Source organism: Sinocyclocheilus rhinocerous, unplaced genomic scaffold, assembly GCF_001515625.1.
Source record: "Sinocyclocheilus rhinocerous isolate Xijiao unplaced genomic scaffold, SAMN03320098_v1.1 scaffold1606, whole genome shotgun sequence".
NCBI lineage: Eukaryota > Metazoa > Chordata > Actinopteri > Cypriniformes > Cyprinidae > Sinocyclocheilus > Sinocyclocheilus rhinocerous.
In genome coordinates, this window is record NW_015628313.1 from 310,852 (window position 1) to 332,739 (window position 21,888).

General features: G+C 38.3%; 1 protein-coding gene and 2 pseudogenes across 1 annotated transcript; all 3 read left to right on the forward strand.

The window, feature by feature from the left end:
* The window catches only part of LOC107737329 (cytochrome P450 2J2-like), a 6,148-nt pseudogene extending 4,278 nt beyond the window's left edge, over positions 1–1,870 (forward strand).
* Positions 1,871–4,890: 3,020 nt separating this feature from the next.
* Positions 4,891–8,847, forward strand: LOC107737305 (cytochrome P450 2J2-like). Its single transcript, XM_016548771.1, has 9 exons — positions 4,891–5,177; positions 5,329–5,491; positions 5,694–5,843; positions 5,961–6,121; positions 6,210–6,386; positions 6,480–6,621; positions 6,724–6,911; positions 7,038–7,179; positions 7,596–8,847. The coding sequence occupies exons 1-9, from the start codon at positions 4,986–4,988 to the stop codon at positions 7,769–7,771; spliced, it is 1,491 nt and encodes a 496-aa protein (XP_016404257.1). The 5' UTR covers positions 4,891–4,985; the 3' UTR covers positions 7,772–8,847.
* Positions 8,848–9,207: 360 nt separating this feature from the next.
* The window catches only part of LOC107737304 (cytochrome P450 2J3-like), an 18,635-nt pseudogene continuing 5,954 nt past the window's right edge, over positions 9,208–21,888 (forward strand).

Here is a 21,888-nt window from a genome sequence, read left to right on the forward strand (position 1 = left end):
CTAAAACTAGCTCCTAAATCTGTGAAACGTTAGGAGTAGTGAAGAGGACCCCTAAATCACTAAGACCAAGCCACAAACTATCCTAAAATGGCTGTCTGCATCGGAACATAAATATTTTAGAAACATTTGATGATAATGTCCTTTTAAAAAGGCATCGCCTTTGGTTTTGGAGGTTATCCCAACTCCAAATTTTCCTTTGATTATATCCTTGTTTTCATTAACCAGTTGGGCAAGAAGTAACTCTGTTAATAGTAACGCTGTTCTTGCGTCCATTTTTATTATTATTTTTTTTTTTTACATTTGCAAGTATTACTATCAGCCATGATTATTCTACTCTGTTAATTAAAAGGCTGTTTATATGCATATTCACTAATTATGAGAAGCATACTTGTAAGAGGCTGACAATTAGCTGAACATATACTTATGAGCTTATCCTGCATTTTAAAATCTTTATTTGAATGCGGCAATTAACATTTTTTCATTTTTAAACCTTTATTTGAATATGGCAACATAATATTGCACTCTACAATATTTATATGAATAAATCTCTGACAGAGACGATTAGCCAATCACTGTGTGCATAGTTAGTAAGCATGCTGACATCATCCATAGCAACAAGGTCAACCCTGCACTTATACTCTTAGCTTAAGACTTCTGTCTATTCCTTAGTAAAAGTTTGTCTCAGCAGCTTTGTGAAAGAAAACTCTTAGCTAAAAGCTTTTACTGCATTTCTTCAACGGAACAGTACAAAACTTGGTGACTTTTGTGGCATTTGTCACATTTGTGATCAAAAATGACTGCCATGTTAAATGAATGAAAATACAGAGCAATTTTGGGGGGTCAAATCTACAAATCAGACACGACGAAGTAGTCTTTGAAGTTTGTCTGAATATATCCAATTACAAAACCTAAAAAAAGTAACTAATTATGTCTGAAAATACTCATATAAGCCACTAGGGAATACACAGCCTTATATATATATATATATATTACATTTGGGCGGCGTTATGCAAATCTTCCCACATTGTGACGTAGATATGTGGGGGCGTGTTAGAACGATCCATTTTAGGTAGGCGTGGTTGACCCTTAACTTTTATAAAGAATATCTCTATGGATTTGAGACTTTAGTCTTTGCAACTTTACAGATCTTCTTTATGCACCAAGAGCTTGTAACACTTCAAAGAGAAAGGAAAAATTGAAATCGCATCATATGACCCCTTTAAAAAAAAGTAAGCATATTCTTGTCTTAGTGTGACCCTGTGAGGAATAGTAAGGAATACCAGAGAGTTAAATATTTAATTTTCATATTCTTAAAAAAAATCTTGAACATAGTCTAATCTATTTTGATTCTTTAGGGCACAGTTGTGATCGGCAGTTTGACATCAGTGCTGTTTGATGAGTTTGAGTGGGAGACATCTCACTCTTTTAACCTGAGTCACTTCCTGGATGCTGAGGGCAAATTCAGGAAGCGAGATGCCTTTTTACCTTTTTCTCTAGGTACAGGAAAATACGTTTTCTAGTAATCCACATTTATACTTTGATGATTTTGTATTGTAATGTAAAAAGCAAAGTTTAATTTCTTGCTCCTATAAAATGGATCCACATTTTGAGTGAACAATTTTGTGATTCAGACTAGTAGAATATAGGTTGTTTCTATAGTTATATAGGAGAAAGATTGTTTGTATTTGATTTTCAGGAAAGAGTGTGTCCTGGGGAGCAACTAGCACGGATGGAGCTGTTCCTCTTTTTCTCCTCCCTGCTGCAGCGCTTCACTTTCTCTTTACCAGCCCGTGTGGAGCCCAGCTTTGATTATTTAATGGGGACCACTCGATGTCCCTTACCATATAAATTATGTGCAGTGCCATGTTAAAGGGGTCATATGATGCTGCTAAAAAGAACATTATTTTGTGTATTTGGTGTAATGAAATGTGTTTATGCGGTTTAAAGTTAAAAAAACACATTATTTTCCACATACTGTACATTGCAATTCACACTAACACGTGATTATGGATTGTGTATGTTTGTGACGCATGTACAGAGAGAACATGTATCCATTTACTTTTGGGAAATTGTGGGAATGGTAATTGACAGTAATTCAATGTAACAATGTGGGACACGTGTGAGACAGATACATTTACTACTGTTATGCTATGTAAATACTGATTTAAAGCAGGGCTGCCAACTCACGAAATTGACACTTTTCTCACACTCTCACGCCACACGTCCATTTTCTCACGCAGTGAAAAGCACCCTTAGTTAAAAGTGTAATATATTAGGATATTGGCGAAACAGTTTGGTAAATGCTCCAGTGCGCATTTGTGACCCTGGACCACAAAACCAGTCTTAAGTCGCTGGGGTATATTTGTAGCAATAGCCAAAAATACATTGTATGGGTCAAAATTATTGATTTTTCTTTTATGCCAAAAATCATTAGGATAGTAAGTAAAGATCATGTTCCATGAAGATATTTTGTAAATTTCCTACCGTCAATATATCAAACGTAATTTTTGATTAGTAATATACATTGCTAAGGACTTCATTTGGATAAATTTAAAGGATTTTTTTGCACCCTCAGATTCCAGATATTCAAATAGTTGTATCTCGACCAAATAGTTTCCTATCCTAACAAACCATACATCAATGGATAGCTTATTTATTTAGCTTTCAGATGATGTATAAATCTAAATTTTGAAAAGTTTACACTTAAGACTGGGTTTGTGGTCCACGGTCACATTTGTTTGCGCGCTCTGGAAAGCGTTGTATTTACAACGTATTTTCGTAGCACTGAGCAATGTTGCCAACCACAGACATTCACCCAGGTATGTCCTAACCCAGTCTTTACTAAAATAACATTTTCTCTTTTTTGTTGCCATTATGACGCCTTAAAATAGCTTTTACTTTACCGGATTATCCGGAACATGGGTAAATTTGTTTTCTGACAGGGAACACAAGGAATCACCCGCTCCACATTTTGATTGACAGCAGTAACAGCCTCTTAGTGACCGGGTTTACTCTTTTTCTTTTCAACAATTGGATAGGATTTTTAAAAAATGGCTGACGTATTTGTGTGAGGCGGTTGACGATGACGAAGCGCGCAAAAAGAATAAATAAAAAGCTTTTTTTTAAAGGCAAAAGAACGCATGCACGTTTTCTTAATATGACAATTAAAAACCAACAGACTGATGAAAATGCGGGACATTTTCTCAATATGCGACGTGCGGGACAAGGGGTGAAAATGTTGTGCGGTACAACCATAGACTGTATAAAAACAGGGTACAACGCAAAGCGGGACGGGTGGTCACCCTAGATGAGCGCATCACCCCTTGTCCAAATACCTGCACTTGCTGTCTTTGCACTTAACCACTTATATGACGTATTTCCTGTATTTGGTCCAAGTGTTCAAGAGAGCATGAAGACCACAAGCGTGTGTAGAACTTTTCATTAGCATACCTGCATTAAATGCAAGTGTTTACAGAGCTTTATTTTTTTTATACTTTGAATTTTAAAACCAACTTCTAAATGTCTGTTCAGTAGTCCCTATAACAGATGACACAATTTAATTTTTAATGCTTCTAATTACGTGATAAAAAGCAGTTGCAAATGTTGTACAAAATAATTATCACCACTCTGCACCCATAAAACGTGCAACTCTTTGTTTTACTACCAAATAGGCATAGCTTGACGTTTGAGTTTGGGGGGGGCCAAACCGAACCGGTGGATTTGGTCAGACGTACTTTTAAACACATTTTAGTTTTGCTATAGTAAATCTACATATTCACATTCACATAGAGCAGTGGCAAGGGCGTGAGGTTGTCATGGTAACCACATACATTGCCCACGAATTACAGCTGCGCTTCTATTTTGTCACACTAAACTTAGCAATAAACACGTTTAAAATGCACAATAAACATCTCTGTCAAAACGATCTCAAAGGAGGCTTTTATTAAGCAAATCAAGGAGTGAATTACTCATCCACTGTTTTTAAAACAGACATTTGTTGGGCTTGATTCAAGTTATGCACAATGAGGCGCACACTTTTTATTTAGTCTTATTGAATAGACGATAAACAGTTTATATTCTAAAATCTATTTAAAGGTTGTGTTCTGTGAAAATTAAATAACATTTGGATGTAAATGGTAGACATAAAAGTAGTGTGCGGCTAACCCGGCTGCGTCCTGTGGATCACCTTTATCTGATTGTCCTGGTCCGGAATCATTAAGCACGGCATTAATTTCATCGGAGTTTTTCGTTGTCTCCAGATTTCTCTGCAGTTTGTGTATGTTGTTAAAAGCGCGGAATATAATTTTATTCCGCACAACAGGCAAGCATTACCGTTAAGTCTATTATCCACCAAAATGCAGATTCGTCACGTGACAATTCTTACGCAAATGAGATTGAGGGAGACGTTAAGTTTGTTTTGATTTATTAATTTACTTACAATATCAATTTAAAATGTATTAACTTTTACGTATTCACTTTTACATGTATTATTAACTGCATTATATGTATTTTTACTTCATAGAAAAAACTTTATAAATAAATATTTAGTAAAATTCTTAAATCGCTATGGGGGAGCCAGGCCCCCCTGGCCCCCCCACAAGCTACGCCCATGCCTTTTTGTACCTTTTTTGTGTAAAGGATGAAACGATTTCCGAGGGTTACGGTCTGTTCATTTTCATGACTATCGTTTGCAGTTTGTCATCCTTTAATATTTTCTACTTGTTTGGGTAGAAACATTTTTGGTCATATTTGCTAATTTGCTGTATTTGCCATGTTTTAATCTGTATTTTCTCCTGTCTGGGAAATTTATTTATTTTTATAATTTTATTTGTTATTTAGTTTTAAGGAGGTAAAAAGCAGCTATGGCAGACATTATCACATTCTTTTGGCAGTGAATGTTTTGGGCGGGTTATCCTGGAATGGGAGGGACTTGGGGGAACTTTTGGAAATCATCGACCTAATCTGGCAGCAATACTGACCTGACCATGGATCTGCTGTGTCTTTACGAGTGGATCGATATCAAGACTATTTTGATATTTTCCTGTGTTTTTTTATTGCTGGCTGATTATATCAAAAATAAAGCGCCGAAAAACTTTCCTCCTGGACCATGGTCTTTGCCGATTATTGGAGACCTTCATCATATCGATCACAACAAGATTCATCTTCAGGTGGCAAAGGTAAATACAGCCAGTATTCTTGTTTGGATCTGTGACGGTATGCAATTCGAAACATCATCTTTGCGAGGATGGAAGTGAACTGATATTCGGCAGTATTTAAACTATTTTTATAGTAGCCTATATGAGTTCATTTTCAAATCATATTTTCAAGTTTGCAGAAAAATATGGAGACATTTTAAGCATTCGATTTCTCGGACCAAGAATTGTTATGTTGAATGGGTACAAAAGAGTGAAGGAGGTCTATCTACAACAAGGCGACAACCTCGCTGATCGACCCGTGTTGCCTATGATTTATGACATGGCCGAAGACAAAGGTCAGTCTTGTAAATATAATTTAAAATAGTGAATGGTGGTTTCAATATAAACTGACCGCGGTGAATTCAAACCTACATTGAGGCATATGCCACTAGAGAAAAAGAACAATTTAAATAGGTTTTTCATAAAATTGCTCTGAGATCAGTACTTGTGGCAGTGAGTGAGAAATGGCAAAGTAATATTTAAATGTGTTGTGATCAGGTTTAGTTGGTGCCAGTGGATATAAATGGAAGCATCAGAGAAGATTTGCACTCTCAACTCTTCGAAACTTTGGACTGGGAAAGAAAAGCCTGGAGCCCTCTATCCATCTTGAATGTTGCTTTCTGAATGAGGCCATTTCAAGTGAGAATGGTATGTATTTAAGTTTGTGAAATGGAAAGAACTGAAACTAACCTTGTTGTTCTACAAACATTTAGGATTGGAGGCACAATGTGAATTAATTTACAGTTATCATGATAACATTTCCAGGTCGACCCTTTAACCCTCAAATCCTGCTGAACAACGCTGTCTCAAATGTGATCTGTGTGCTTGTGTTTGGTAATCGATTTGAGTACAGTGACAATGACTTCCAGTCTCTGTTGAAGAACATCAATGAGGCTATGTATCTGGATGGAAGCGTCTGGGCTCAAGTAAACATTTTCATATTTTAATAAGTTAATTTTGCTCTCTTTAGCATCTTTGTTGCTCAGCTAAAGCCTTTTGTTCTTCTTTCTCTAGCTGTATAACATGTTCCCATGGCTCATGCGGCAAATGCCTGGACCGCACAAAAAATCGTTTGCTCTGTGGCAGAAGGTGATTGACTTTGTTCGAGAGAAGGTGAATGCACACAGAGTGGATTATGATCCATCAAATCCTCGAGACTACATTGACTGCTTCCTTGCTGAGATGGAAAAAGTAAGACCCTTTCTTAGGCAGGTGTCAGTAAGTGGAATGCTGTGGTTATAATAATGTGACTGAATTGAAATACCTCTCAATCATGTTGTTTAGCTTAAAGACGACACAGCTGCTGGTTTTGATGTGGAGAACTTGTGCATCTGTGCTCTGGATCTGTTTGTAGCAGGAACTGAGACCACCTCCACTACTCTGTACTGGGGTCTTCTCTACATGATAAAATATCCTGAGATACAGGGTGAGAGTTTACTGTGAGAAACTGCATTCTTGTGCACATAAAATGTGGTATATACTCACACTCTTAGTTTTGTCTTGGACTGTCTCTACATTGTATTTTCAGCCAAAGTTCAGGAGGAGATTGATGGTGTTGTGGGAGGGTCACGACAGCCATCTTCATCAGACAAAGACAACATGCCCTACACCAATGCTGTCATTCATGAGATACAGAGGATTGGAAATATTGCCCCATTAAATTTGCCCCGGGCTACTGTGGAAGATACTCAGATAGGAGAATACTCTATTCCAAAGGTATAGTGGGTGTAGAGAACTGTATATTTATGGACACTGGGACAGTTCAGACTGTGTGTGATTGACTGATAGATTAAAACAATCACCACTGGTCCTCCATAAACATTTTGATTCGTTTTGATTTAGGGCACAGCTGTGATTGGCAGTTTGACATCAGTGCTGTTTGATGAGTCCGAGTGGGAGACGCCTCACTCTTTTAACCCGGGTCACTTCCTGGATGCTGAGGGCAAATTCAGAAAGAGAGATGCCTTTTTACCTTTTTCTCTTGGTATAGAACTCTGCTTTCTAGTAATCAGCTGATATATTTTGACAGTTTCCAGTTGTGCTGTAAATAGCTGAATTTCCCATAGCCCTACAAAAAGTTACTCTTTTTGAGTGAAATGAATTATATGGAAGCCATTCTCGATGTAAAAAAAAATTCAGATTTTATGCCTTGCAATTATTTCATGTTATTGTGACCTAACAAATACAACCTTGTTTTATTACAGTTGTGATTATTTCTTGCAATGTTCTTTTCCATCACCATGGCCCTTTTAAGGGCTCAGTAGAAGCATGCTTTCATGGGAGATTTGCATATTAATATTAAACTTTTTTTTTTCTTCCACACCGCAATATTTGATATTGGAATACATTTAGTTCCATATTTAATCTTATTAGGTATTTTCTCTTTGTTTCTAATTTCAGGAAAGAGGGTGTGTCCTGGGGAGCAACTGGCACGGATGGAGCTGTTCCTCTTTTTCTCCTCCCTGCTGCAGCGCTTCACTTTCTCTTCACCAGCAGGTGTAGAGCCCAGCATGGATTACAAACTGGGTACCACTCGATGTCCCCAACCGTATAAATTATGTGCAGTGCTACGCTAAGACAAGCAATTCACACAAATATGTGATCATCAATTGTTTGTGTTTATGAGACATGTACAGAGAGAATATGTATCCATTTATTTTTGAAAAGCTGTGGAAATGGGTGAATTGGCTCAGTGGGTAAAGATCAGGGCTGGGAACCCAGAGGTTTTTGATTCAAATCCCTAGAAATGGGGAATTGTGAGCTACCAGCATTGTGCCTTTAAAACCAGGTTACACCAGGGGGATTATTTGTTCACTAAAATGTAAATTAGATAAAGTATTTTTTTGATAAATTTGTGATGCAATGTATAATATATTTATATTTTACAATGGACCTTAGTCAGGCTAGCGCCATATTTAATTATTGACAGGAATGAAAACAAAGCTGTGAGAGATAGAAGTACATGCATTCAGTGGATTGTACAACATACCGATTGTTCAGCTGACGAAACGTCTTTACCAAAAAAATAAAAAAAACGGTAGACAAAAACTCCATGAAACAATGTGTAGCAATGTAAAGACTGGCAGTCTATTCCTCACAGCCAAGTTTTCATCCATGTTAAATTCAATATGGCGTCTAACCTGATTAAAGTGTATAATTTGATATGATACCTGATCTGATCTCAGTAGTGGGCTTCCAATACGTATTTGACTTAGTTAAAATTAAGTTATTTTATGCTTAAAACAAGAACAAATATGTCAATAGAACTTCCTTTGAATTACGATAATTTTTCTAAGCCCATTGGCAAATATCTCTTCTTGTTTCAATCATAAGCTCACATCATTTTGATCAATTCCACAAACAAACAAGACTTCTTATTTTATGTCATTTTGCTTTTCAAGTTAATATATCTTGATTTAAGGCTCTTAAGACATTTGCACTGGAAAACAAGGCAAAAAAATGAGGACGAACATCGAGAAGTACAGTATTTTAAAGTACTTGTACTTTATACAGTACTTTATTTCCTTTTGTTTTTGTTTTTTTTTGTAAAATGAATTAGAACATAATGGAGATATGTTAGACATTGTACTTTCAGACTTTAAAGTGTTGCTAATAAACTAATTTTTACATTTAAGGACTATATTGATGTATTGTGTCCCTTTCCATGTAGGCCTATTCCTTTATTTATTTACTTGGCCTTAAAAAGGTCTTTAAAAAGGCTTAAATTTACCATCATCAAACCTGCAGAAACCCTGAAATAATAATAGGAAATAAAATGGTATAATTAATACCTAATATCTTCTTTAAACAACACAAATGAGATTTTGTCATCTTTCCAAAAGTTCCAAAAGAGTGTAAAGTTCATGACAAATTATCATATCTGTCCTGTTCATGCGCCCAAATATGCGCATTGGGACGCCGCAATAGAGAGAATGTTGAACTACATTATGTATATTGCGTAATTACGTTTCAGAACGTGAAATTGTGCCAAGACGGTCAAAGGACACCAATATCAGGCAACGCAAGGAGTAGATCATGTTAACTGTGTAAATTAATTCTCGATTATAAATTATTACTTACTAAATTCACATACTGAACCTTAACAATCCAAAAAAATAACCACCATGGATCTGCTGCGCCTTTACGAGTGGATCGATATCACGAGTATTTTGATATTTTCGTGTGTGTTTTTATTGCTGAGTGATTATATCAGAAATAAAGCGCCGAAGAACTTTCCTCCTGGACCATGGTCTTTGCCGATTATTGGAGACCTTCATCATATCGATCACAAGAAGATTCATCTTCAGTTGGCAAAGGTAACTACAATTTATTTTCTTGTTTGAATGTGTAAACGGTAAATTGAAACATCCACTTTGCGAAGATGAAAGTGTACTGAAATTCAACAGTATTTAAACTATTTGTAGTACATGTGTTCATTTTCAAACCATATATTTAAGTTTGCAGAAAAATATGGAGACGTTTTAAGCATCCGATTTTTCGGACTGAGAATTGTTGTGTTGAACGGGTAAAAAGAGTACGGTGGCCGAGAAGTACAAAGCAAATCCCAATTCTGAAAACAAAATAACAAATTACAAACGCAAATGCAAGTCTAAAAAATTAATAAATAATTAAAATTAAAATAACAATTCAGAAAGCACAACAACAATTCAGAAAACATTATAACAATGTGGGTGTAAAACATCAGCTCCAGTGGTGCAGATGGATATGCGCTTGTCGTTGGCTTTTTGACGCGATCCACCCGGGTTCGATCCCGCCTTTTGCCGAACTTTTTTTTTTCTCCCTTTTCAAATCTCGTATCACATCGTAAAGGCATTTATTTTCAATAAAAATTAAGGAAATAATCAAAAAGTTGAAAATAAAGAATTGGGTAGGCTTAGGGAGGAAATGTCCAGTACCTTTCAGAGAAAACCATCTGGAGTCCACCATCTCCGTATGATTGGAATGTCACACTGGAAGACACAAACATAGAGAAATCTTTAAATATCAACTGCTACAACATCATAAAGGCCAATTACTTTAACTGATAACTACTTACAGATGTAAAATTAAAGAGTGCTCCCAAGACAAGATGTACTGGAAAACAACAAAAAAATAATAATATTCTCCCTGTAAATGGCACAAAAAAACCTTCCTTGTTCCTTATTTAACAACTAAATAATCACACCAATAACTGGTTGCAAAAATGTATAGTATAGCCTAAAATAAATTTTCTTAGGCGGGCGTCTAGTAAGTGTGCTGGTGCAGGAATGCTGTGGTTATAATAATGTATGGCTATTGAATTGAAATACCTCTCAATCATGTTGTTTAGCTTAAAGACGACGACACAGCTGCTGGTTTTGATGTGGAGAACTTGTGCATCTGTGCTCTGGATCTGTTTGTAGCAGGAACTGAGACCACCTCCACTACTCTGTACTGGGGTCTTCTCTACATGATAAAATATCCTGAGATACAGGGTGAGAGTTTACTGTGAGAAACTGCATTCTTGTGCACATAAAATGTGGTATATACTCACACTCTTAGTTTTGTCTTGGACTGTCTCTACATTGTATTTTCAGCCAAAGTTCAGGAGGAGATTGATGGTGTTGTGGGAGGGTCACGACAGCCATCTTCATCAGACAAAGACAACATGCCCTACACCAATGCTGTCATTCATGAGATACAGAGGATTGGAATATTGTCCCGTTAAATTTGCCCCGGGCTACTGTGGAAGATACTCTGATAGGAAAATATTCTATTCCAAAGGTACAATAGAACTAGTAAGTGTAGAGCACTGAATGTCTTTAACTCAAATCCAACACACCTCCATGAAAGTTTCTCCCAACCACATTCCTGGAGCTATGCAAGACCTGGATTAGCTGGTTTAGGTGTGTTTAATTAGTATTGAAGCTAAACTCTGCAGGACAGGAGCAGGATTGGACACCACTGATTTAAACTGTCTGACTGATTAATAGACTAAAGCTGGTACATAGCCACTCATCCTATATAAACATTTTTATTCTTTAGGGTACAGCTGTGATTGGCAGTTTGACATCAGTGCTGTTTGATGAGTTTGAGTGGGAGACGCCTCACTCTTTTAACCCGGGTCACTTTCTGGATGCTGAGGGCAAATTCAGGAGAAGAGATGCCTTTTTACCTTTTTCTCTAGGTATACAAAAACTCTGCTTTCACACCACAATATTGGAATACAGTTATTTCCCTACTTACTTTGCAGAACTGCAAAGCATATACAAGGTACTTTTCTCTACTTTCTATTTTCAGGAAAGAGAGTGTGTCTTGGGGAGCAACTGGCACGGATGGAGCTGTTCCTCTTTTTCTCCTCTCTGCTGCAGTGCTTCACTTTCTCTTCACCAGCAGGTGTCGATCCCAGCATGGATTACAAACTGGGGACCACTCGATGTTCCCAACCATATCAATTATGTGCATTGTCACGTTAAGACAAGCTATTCACACAAATATGTGTCTGCGTATTGCTTGTGCCTCTAATACTGTATATATGTACCATATATGATTTGATCAAATAAAGTAATAGAATGTATTCTAATTTACTTTGGATAAGAAACCATTTGGAAAATATGGAATAATACAATTTATGAGTTAATATCTATAAATGAGAAAATATAGTCTTTATATTCCTTTAATTTCAACATACAGAATTGTCCAAATTAGAACAGTGTTCCCCAACCTTGTTCCTGAAGTAGCTTCAACAATGAACATTTTAGATGCACTTTGAAAACTCTTATCTGGCACACTCATTTTAGGTCTACTAACTAGCTGATGAGTTGTTTGATTATAGAGTCATCATTCACTTGTGTGGTGTTATGGATAGCTACTCCAAAATCAGGGTTGTGATTCACTTCTACAGGCTATGCCCGTAAAATAAGAATATTACTTAACGCTGGCTTTCACACCATAAAGTACTGATTATAAAATAAACCAGAATCTGAGCCAAAATTGTGCAAGACAGCAAGGACATTTCAGTTAATTTGCTTTACAGGCAGTAAACCCGACAACAATCCAGGAAATGACAGTCACGGACCTGTGGCACCTTTATGAGTGGATCGATATCAAGACTATTTTGATATTTTCATGTTTGTTTTTATTGCTGAGTGATTATTTCAGAAATAAAGCGCTGAAAATGCTTTCCTCCTGGACCATGGTCTTTACCAATTATTGGACACCTTCATATTGATCACAAGAAGATTCATCTGCAGTTTTTATAATCTAAATGTATTCTCGCTGTAAAAACGCAAAGTAGTTGTAGTGGCTTTAGGTTAATCATAGAATGTTTGTTCCAAAGGTTTTCACCAACGATGACAGATAAGAAAAGAAGATGCATGATGTCGATGATCAACCGATTTTAATTACAAGTTTGGACGGAAAAAAACAGAAGAAGAAAAAATGACGAGTGCAACTAAACCATGTTATGGTGGATTGCGTTGCTTGCCCTTAAATTAATAGATTAGTAAACTGTTTCCACAACAAATAATACTAAAAAATGTATTTGCAAAAATTAAATTTAAAATATGTCCTTGTCAGAAAAATGCAGCTAAAATCAGTCTTAACTGGTTATCTTGTCTACCACCTTGGTCAAGTCTGTTGGCTGATTAGGGCGTGTTGATCAGGCTGGGCGATCAGCTTAAAGGCAGAGTAAGTGATTTCTGGTAGCCAATGTTGATATTTGAAATCACCAAAACAAACATGCCCCTGCCCCAAAAGGGTCTTGCCCCTATTTTGATAGCTCCGCCCCACATATACGTACTCAACCCAGGCAACGATTAGTTCTGTGAAACAAAGTAAAACCAATGTTACACCGTGTCTACGGACGTGAGCGGCGCAGCGCAACAAATCCCCAACAGAAAACTGCTGCCGGGTTCTATTTATGAAGTGCTGACACAAATTTCAAATGGTTTTCAACGGTCGTTTGATCGCGTCCAGTGTAGGCAGACTTTAGCTGTTGTAGACATGGTGTTACTCACCTATTGAGAAGAAACAAAGCAACCTCAGCGTCCGATCGCAGGCCTCCGCTCCTTGAGTTCTCTCCAGCGCTGGAAAGCTGATCCGATATTTACACGGGTCCTACTTCTTGCCTTATCGTTCCGCAGACGTTTTCCTCTTTTGTTTTTTATCTGCCATCTCTATCTTTCTGTCCCTCGGCTCGGCTAATGTCCGTCCCATGCACTGATTGCGCTCTCCTCCACATTACGAGTACGCCCCTTATTGCTGATTGGCTACAAGTTTGTTTTGCGATTCGGCCCGAATCAGTTTTCTAAAGTGTTTTTGAAAAATCACTTACTCTGCCTTTAATCCAGCTAAACCTAGCAGGGTTCAACATGTTTAATAAATGCTTATACGTTTTTTGGGCTAAAGTTTGCTTTTTCATCTTGCACACTGTTGCCTACAAAAATAGTTTTCAATTATAATTGACTAAAACTATTAGAAAAATTAATTTTGGACCAAGAATTGTTGTGTTGGATGGATATAAACCCATGAAGGACGTGTATTTACAACAGGGTGTGAACCTCGCTGATCGACCCTTGTTACCTTTATTTTATGAGATCACCGGAGACAAAGGTAAGTCTAATATCAGGATGTTTAACTGGTGGTTTATATTTTTCACCATAAATGATCAGTTATTGATTCATACTAATTTAAGCACAATGACACTATGTGACTTAAAGGGGTCATATGATGCGATTTCAAGTTTTCCTTTCTCTTTGGAGTGTTACAAGCTGATTGTGCATAGATAAGATCCCTGAAGTTGCAAAGACTAAAGTCTCAAAACCAAAGAGATATTCTTTATCAAAGTTAAGACTCTGCCACGCCCCCTAAGGCTCGTTCTAACACGCCCCCACATATCTACCTCACTATGTGGGTATTGACTGTTCAAATGCGTTGTTTTGCTGCCTCGTGTGTGTGTGTGTGTGTGTGTGTGTGCGAGTGTGCGAGAGTGTGAGTATGAGTGCGCGCGAGCGAGCGAGAGAGAGAGAGCGCGCGCGCGCGAGAGAGAGAGAGTTGAGAGAGGCGGGGCATAGAGGACCTACAATAATGTACAGTATTTGAAAAATAATGTGTTTTTTGAACATTAAAGCATGTCAACATATTCTGTTATACCAAATACACAAAATAATGATCTTTAAAAAAGCATCATATGACCCCTTTAATGTTGTTAATCTGCTGCTTTAGAGGAGTATTCTATGAAGGGATCTTGTGTCCTGAAAATTAAGAGATCAGTAATTTTGGTCAGATAGGATGTAATAAGCATAGTGTAAACTCAACTGTAAAAGGTCTGTTTTGTGAACAGGTTTAATTGGTGCCAATGGGTATAAATGGAAGCATCAGGGGAGATTTGCGCATTCAACTCTTCGGACCTTCGGATTGGGAAAGAAAAGTCTGGAGCCGTCCAACCATCTTGAATGTACCTGTCTGAATGATGCCTTTTCAAATGAACAAGGTATGTACTGAGGTTTGTCGACTGAAAAGAATTGAAAATAATGTTTGAAATCAAAGTATGATAGTGTATGATGCTCTACTGTTTCAGGTCGACAATTTGACCCTCGTTTATTTCTGAACGATGCTGTCTCAAATGTGATCTGTGTGCTTGTGTTTGGTAATCGATTTGAGAACAGTGACAATGACTTCCAGACTCTGATGAAGAACATCAATGAGGCTTTATGTGATGTCCTTACATTAATGCACCACTAGATGGCACTCCAGCCTCTTGAGTTAGATTGAGATAGGTAGTAAGGGTGTGAAGAGTAAGAAAGAATGCTGAGCATGTTATCCTGCTTGTTCATGGTAGTTATTAAAGTTTACACTAAGAGGAATACACAATTTTGTGCTTCTTGTCTACATGAAGACATAACAAAATTGGCGACGAGGACGTTTTTTACAAGATTTCCTGAGGATGGCATCAGTAAGTGCTCCATTTCCCAGTCCTTTTTTTGCCTTGTCCCGGTGAGCCTGCTATACCACTAGTAACATGGCTGAAGATGTTTAAGAACTACATGCTAGTCATCAATGCTACTGGAGATTCCTGGCCAGAAGCCAGAAAACGGGCTTTGCTCCTTCACTGCCTCCGAACTGAAGGTCAGAGACTGTTTTATACATTGCCCAATACCGGTGACGATCTGACAGATGCTATTAAAGCTTTGGAAGAGCACTTCATTCCAAAAAGAAATGTGGTCGTGGAAAGACATGCCTTCAGGAAACAAGTGCAGAGGACAGATGAAACGGTAGTGCAATATATTGCTGCATTGAGAGATTTGGCGACTACTTGTGAATTTGCTGACAATCTTGACGATATCATGATCAAGCGCTAGAGAATGTGCTACAACGTCTCAAAGATGCTAGGTTGGTGCTGAATGAGTCTAAATGTCAATTCAGAAAGCAGAGCTTGAATTTTTAGGACACATGGTGACGTCACAGGGTATTCAGCTGGATCAGGAAAATCTCTCGGCAATAATCGATGCACCTGCACCATCGGATGCTGTTCAGTTGCGTTCTCTACTAGGTCTTCTCTCATGGTACAACAAATGTATTCCCAATTTCACTTCCGTAGTGATGCCTCTGCGTACATGCCTGAGAGATGAGAGTGGATTTCGCTAGTCTGATGAAGCTCAACAAAGCTTAGCTGATGTAAAAAAGCTACTGGTACACAGTCCTGTTCTTGCACTATTTGACCCGGGGCTGCCAGTGGTCATTTCTACTGACGCGTCTGCTTATGGTCTAGGCGCTGTCTTTGCACAAATATGCACTGATGGTCAGGAACGTACTGTCGCTTTCGCATCCAGAACACTCACCTCAGCTGAACAGAAATATTCCACCGTTGAAAAGGAGGCTCTGGCATGTGTTTGGGCAGTGGAAAGGTGGAGGACTTACTTGTGGGGCCGCAGATTTACTCTGCGGACTGACCATCAAGCCTTAACGACGCTGCTGACCACAAAAGGGACTGATAGAGCTGGTATGCGCATAGCCCGGTGGGCTGCTCGGTTGCTCTGTTTCAACTATACGGTTGAGTACCGTGCTGGATCTGAAAACCACACTGCAGATTGTCTGTCCCGCTTGCCCCTGCCTCTTACTTTGGATGCTGAGTCGGATACAGAGCCTGAGTTTGTTGCTTTACTGTCCACTGGTCCGACTGCCATATCACAGGATGAGTTTGCTGCTGCCTCTGCTCGCTGTTCTGAACTCTCTGCCCTGCGCACACAAATTGCGAGTGGATGGCCTCCATCTTCTGCTGCTTTGGATCCTGTTCTTCGCCCGTACTACAAACTCAGACATGAGTTCAGTGTGCAAGCTGATTTTGTGTTTAGAGGGTCTCGATTGGTGGTACCTGGGGAACTGCGTGAGTCATTGGTCCGCATTGCACATGAGGGCCATCAGGGGATTGTAAGAACAAAGCAACGCCTGCGTGAAATGTATTGGTGGCCCAAAATGGACACACTTGTGGCAGAGAAAATTACTGCCTGTCAGTTATGCCTTTCTCTGGATAAAACTGCGAAAGCCTCTGCTGTTCCACTCCAGCCTGTTCCTTTACCTTCTGCACCTTGGGAAAAACTGGCGATAGACATTGTGGGCCCTTTCGAGACTGCTGTCTGGGACTGTCGATATGCTCTGACACTCACTGACTATTATAGTAAATGGCCCGAGGTAGCCTTTACTGCGTCTGTTGCAACAAAACAGGTGACTGCATTTCTTACCTCTGTCTTCAGTAGACACGGCAACCCGACCACTTTGGTCAGTGATAATGGGCCTCAGTTCACTTCCCCAGAGTTCGCTGCGTTCCTGAAAGAGAGAGACATTAAGCACATTCGCACATCAGTGTATCATCCTGCTGCAAATGGAGCTATTGAACGCTTCCACAGAGTTCTAAAGAGTACAATTCAATCAGCAATCCTACAATCAGCACCATGGAAAACAACAGTGACTGACTTCCTGCAGATCTATCGCGCTACACCTCATGCTGTGACAGGCGTTTCCCCCTTCGAATTACTTCATGGAAGGAAAATGCGTACCCGCCTCAATGTCCTGAAACCCTCACCTTCTGGTCATGAGCCTAAACAACTGCAGAAGCGTGTTTCATCACGTCAGGATGTCATGAAATCTCGCTTTGACCACAAGCATCGTGTGCGTCACTTTTCTTTTCAAAAAGGGGATAAAGTGCGCGTTAAAAAGTCAGCACATGTACCAAAAGCCCATCCAAAATTCGCTTCTTGTCTACATGAAGACATAACACTTTATATCTAGAAAGAAGCATCTGGGTTCAAGTAAACATTTTCACTTTTTTTTTTTTTGAGTAGTGCATATAGACACCATACAGTGTTTAAAATAAACTGTACTAAATGACATTTTATATTGAGCCAGTTTTGCATGTTGTTTAGCTTTACAACTCCTTCCCATGGCACATGCGGTGAGTGCCTGGACCACACCACAAAATATTTCTTCCGCTGAACAAGGTGATTGACTTTGTTCGAGGGAAGGTGAATGTGCAGAGTGGATTATGATCCATCAAATCCTCAAGACTACATTGACTGCTTCCTTGCTGAGATGGAAAAAGTAAGACCCTTTCTTATAGGGGGTGTCAGTAAGTATTCTGGTACAGGAATGCTCTGGTATGCTTGTAAAAATGGATGTTATGTTATAATCACCCTCATTCATGTTGTTTGCTTAAAGACAACACAGCTGCTGGGTTTGATGTGGAGAACTTGTGCTTCTGTACTTTGGATCTGTTCACAGCAGGAACTGAGAGATACCTTTTTACCTTTTTCTCTAGGTATAGATCCACGACTGTTTTTTTGTTTTGTGATGGTTGTTCATGAGTCCCTTGTTTGTACTGAACAGTTAAACTGGGCACTGTTCTTCAGAAAAATCCTCCAGGTCCTGCAGATTCTTCAGTTTTCCAGCATCTTTTGCATATTTGAACCCTTTCCAGCAGTGACTGTATGATTTTGAGATCCATCTTTTCACACTGCGGACAACAGAGGGGCTCAAACACAACTATTAAAAAAGGTTCAAACATTCACTGATGCTCCAGAAGGAAACACGATGCATTAAAAACTTTTGAACAGGATGAAGATGTCCACATTTTTCTTATTTTGTTGAAATATCTTTTTTTTTTCCATTTAATACTGTCCTTCGGAAGCAACAGAAGATACTTGCATGTTTCCCGGAAGACAAATTAAGTACAATTTACCTTGATCTTCAAATTCAAAAAGTTTTCACACCCCGCCTCTTAATGCATGCCAAATACACATAACCTTTACTCTATTTATTACATGTAAGTTTGAATATACTCGTGAAAGTATTTTCTGTGATTTTTCAGGAAAGAGAATGTGTCTTGGGGAGCAACTGGCAAGGATGGATCTGTTCCTCTTTTTCTCCTCTCTGCTGCAGTGCTTCACTTTCTCTTCACCAGCCAGTGTGGAGCCCAGCTTGGATATTAAAATGGGGGCCACTCATTGTCCCCAACCATATGAATTATGTGCAGTGCCACACTAAAACAAGCAAAACACAAATATGTTGATACATTGCTTTTGGCCTTATGAACAGATTATTGTAATGATAATTTTCAGTCATTTAAAATGTAATTTGAATTTGAAAATTTCACAGTAGTCCTATTTATCTTATGATTGATTGCTTGGGTGTTGAAATGACTGTTACCGGATTTGTGTCATCAGAAATGAAAATAATTCACATAAATAAACAAAACTTATGTTCTCCATGTAACTGTACAACTGCCCTGACTATTTTGAAATATTTAACCTAATATAAATGTATGCTACATACACATGAGTTAGACCAATTACAAGACGAAATAGAAATTACAGTACTTTGCTCACAGTGACAAAGCTCGCACGTAAAATGTAAACCTGACGAAATGGCTTGAGAAAGGGGAGCAAAATTCACATTACTTAAAAAAAGTGGAATTTAGTTTATAATACCATTAATAAATAAAAAATTAATGGGGTCATAACGAATGATCATTCAATAATTACTCAGTATAGTGAATTTTATAAGAATTTGTATGCCTCCAGTTACTCTCAGGTGATAGCCAATGCCTTTTTGAATTCAAAGCTTGCTAATTATTTATTGAGAATAAGGCAGAGTTTAAAAAGAAATATTTTTAAACTGAAAATTATTCAGCATTGTGCAACACAATTCACTCGTCCCACACGTCCCCCGTGTATTCTACTGCCATGTGTACAGCCCATTTGGACCCTGCCCACTTAGAGCTGACCTCCCTTCGCACTTTAACACAGTAAACCTACCCAAGAAATCCAAGAAGTGTCAGTCATGGACCTGTTGAACCTTTACAAGTGGATTGATATGAAGAGCATTTTGATTTTTTTGATTTTTTGATTTTTTTTTGCTGAGTGATTATATCAAAAATAAAGCGCAGAATAACTTTCCTCCTGGACCATGGTCTTTGCCGATTATAGGAGACCTTCATCATATTGATAATAGTAGTACTCATCTTCAGTTTTCAAAGGTAAATACAATTCCAGACTTCTCAGGGAACCAAGGTTATGTCAGAGACCGGAGACATTCCCTTTTCGAGAGGGTCTCTCGACGTTGCGCACAGCATAAGCTGAGATGTTAAATAAGCTAGCGACACTCAAAAGCAATTGCAATACATGGTACAGCCATTGTACATAAGTAGCATAAGCAACATATACCTGACAACAGCTTCTCACTAAGGCTAGACATGCAGTCATGGAGTTTACTGGATTGGGCAGGACATAGGCCTGGGGAACCGTTATGTGTGCAGTTAAACTCAGTTAAACTCTGCGCTTAGAAAACAGTGACTCAGTGCTTGTAACTATTAGAGATAGCTGTCCTTAGACAGTATCATAGCAGATGCATGACATTGTCATGCATCTGGCAATTGGTTAGTTGGTTTATTGGTGGTTTAAAAAAAGACAAAATATTTTACAAATAAATCCGCTGGGGGGAAAAAGGACCATGAATATGTCATAAATGGGAACAAAATAAATCTATAAAAAGTATTTACATTTCTTAAATTCAGCTGTATCAGATTTAAGGTCAAAAGTATAAAAACTTAATTATCATTTGAAAAGGTCTTAAATATGGAGACGGAAAAACGGCAATCACGATATGGCCTACTCTGATTTATTGCAAAAGCTGTGATTTAATGAACTAAATACAAGTAATAAATAAATAATGAATACATAAATTACTGTTGAATAATTCTCTAATGTGCAGGAGCAATTCGTAGGCATTACCAGGGGCGATTCTAGGATTTTCATTTTAGGGGGGCTCAGCCCCCAGTGAGAGATGAACGCAGTCAAAACTTAGGCTACAGTAGATGGGGAACCGATTATTGCTCCCCCATGATATTTTGTAAACTGTCTTTATGACAAAGAACTGCACAGATGCAGATATTATAACAATCTATCGATAAACACACACCTATAGCCCCCCTAAAAATGGCCTAGCGACGCCCATGGACATTACCATTCTTTTAAAGGCACAATATGTAAGTTTTCGCCGCTAGAGGTCGCATTTTCAAAACAATAACAAAGGCGAAGCTTGATGCCGCTATGAAGGAGAGTGGAACGATGGGAGATGCCATTTTCACCATCCAGAGATATCCGAATCATGTTCACGGATGTAATGAATTATTTTTTTTATTACCTGTACCTTCCAAAGTCTTTCAAACAGCGAATAAATTATATAGAGAAAGCGAGCACAGAATATTTAACGTTACATTGTCAAAGAACAGTATGCCTGACTTCAGTCTAGCGTGAGTTTAAGCACTCTCAAAAAACTCCCCTTATAATCAGTAAAGTCTATACACTGTTTGATGAATGAATCTCCTACTTACATCATATGTACATCTGAACTTTGTTGTTTATGATGAGAGAATACACTCAGCAAGCGCACGCACTGAACAAAACTCGTGTTTCAGCGATGACTCATCTAAACGCCTCTGATTGGCCGCTGCGTTCATAAACTCAACAGACTCGTGTGTGATTGGTTATAACGCGCAACACTGTAAAAACGCGGAAAAAGATTTGTGGTGCAACATTTGAGCAGATCTAAAATTAATGCTGCAGTCAACACTTTTCATTTCATTTTCATTTTATTTGCGACTGCCGTAATTGATTTAGTTTAACTGCAGCAGCATTTTTGTGTCTGTTGCCATAGTTTCTACAAGCAGAAACGGATAGCGCGGATATTACGTAATTGATTATTATTCTTATGAGACTAAAATTTCTGAACGCTACTCCTCCTAGAGCTTTCAAGCTAGAACTGAAATCATCTGACTATCTATCTATCTATCTATCTATCTATCTATCTATCTATCATCTGACTATTTCTATCTATCTACCGATAGCGACATGCTAATCATGTTAGAAACATACTAACAACATGCCAGTAGCATGCTAATCATGCTAGCAACATGCTAGTAACATGCTAATCATGCTAGAAACATGATAGTGACATGTTAGTAACTTGCTAATCATGCTAGCAACATGCTAGTAACATGCTAATCATGCTAGAAACATGATAGTGACATGTTAGTAACTTGCTAATCATGCTAGCAACATGCTAGTAACATGCTGATCATGCTAGAAACATGCTAGTAACTTGCTAGTCACTTGCTAATCATGCTAGCAACATGCTAGTAACATGCTGATCATGCTAGAAA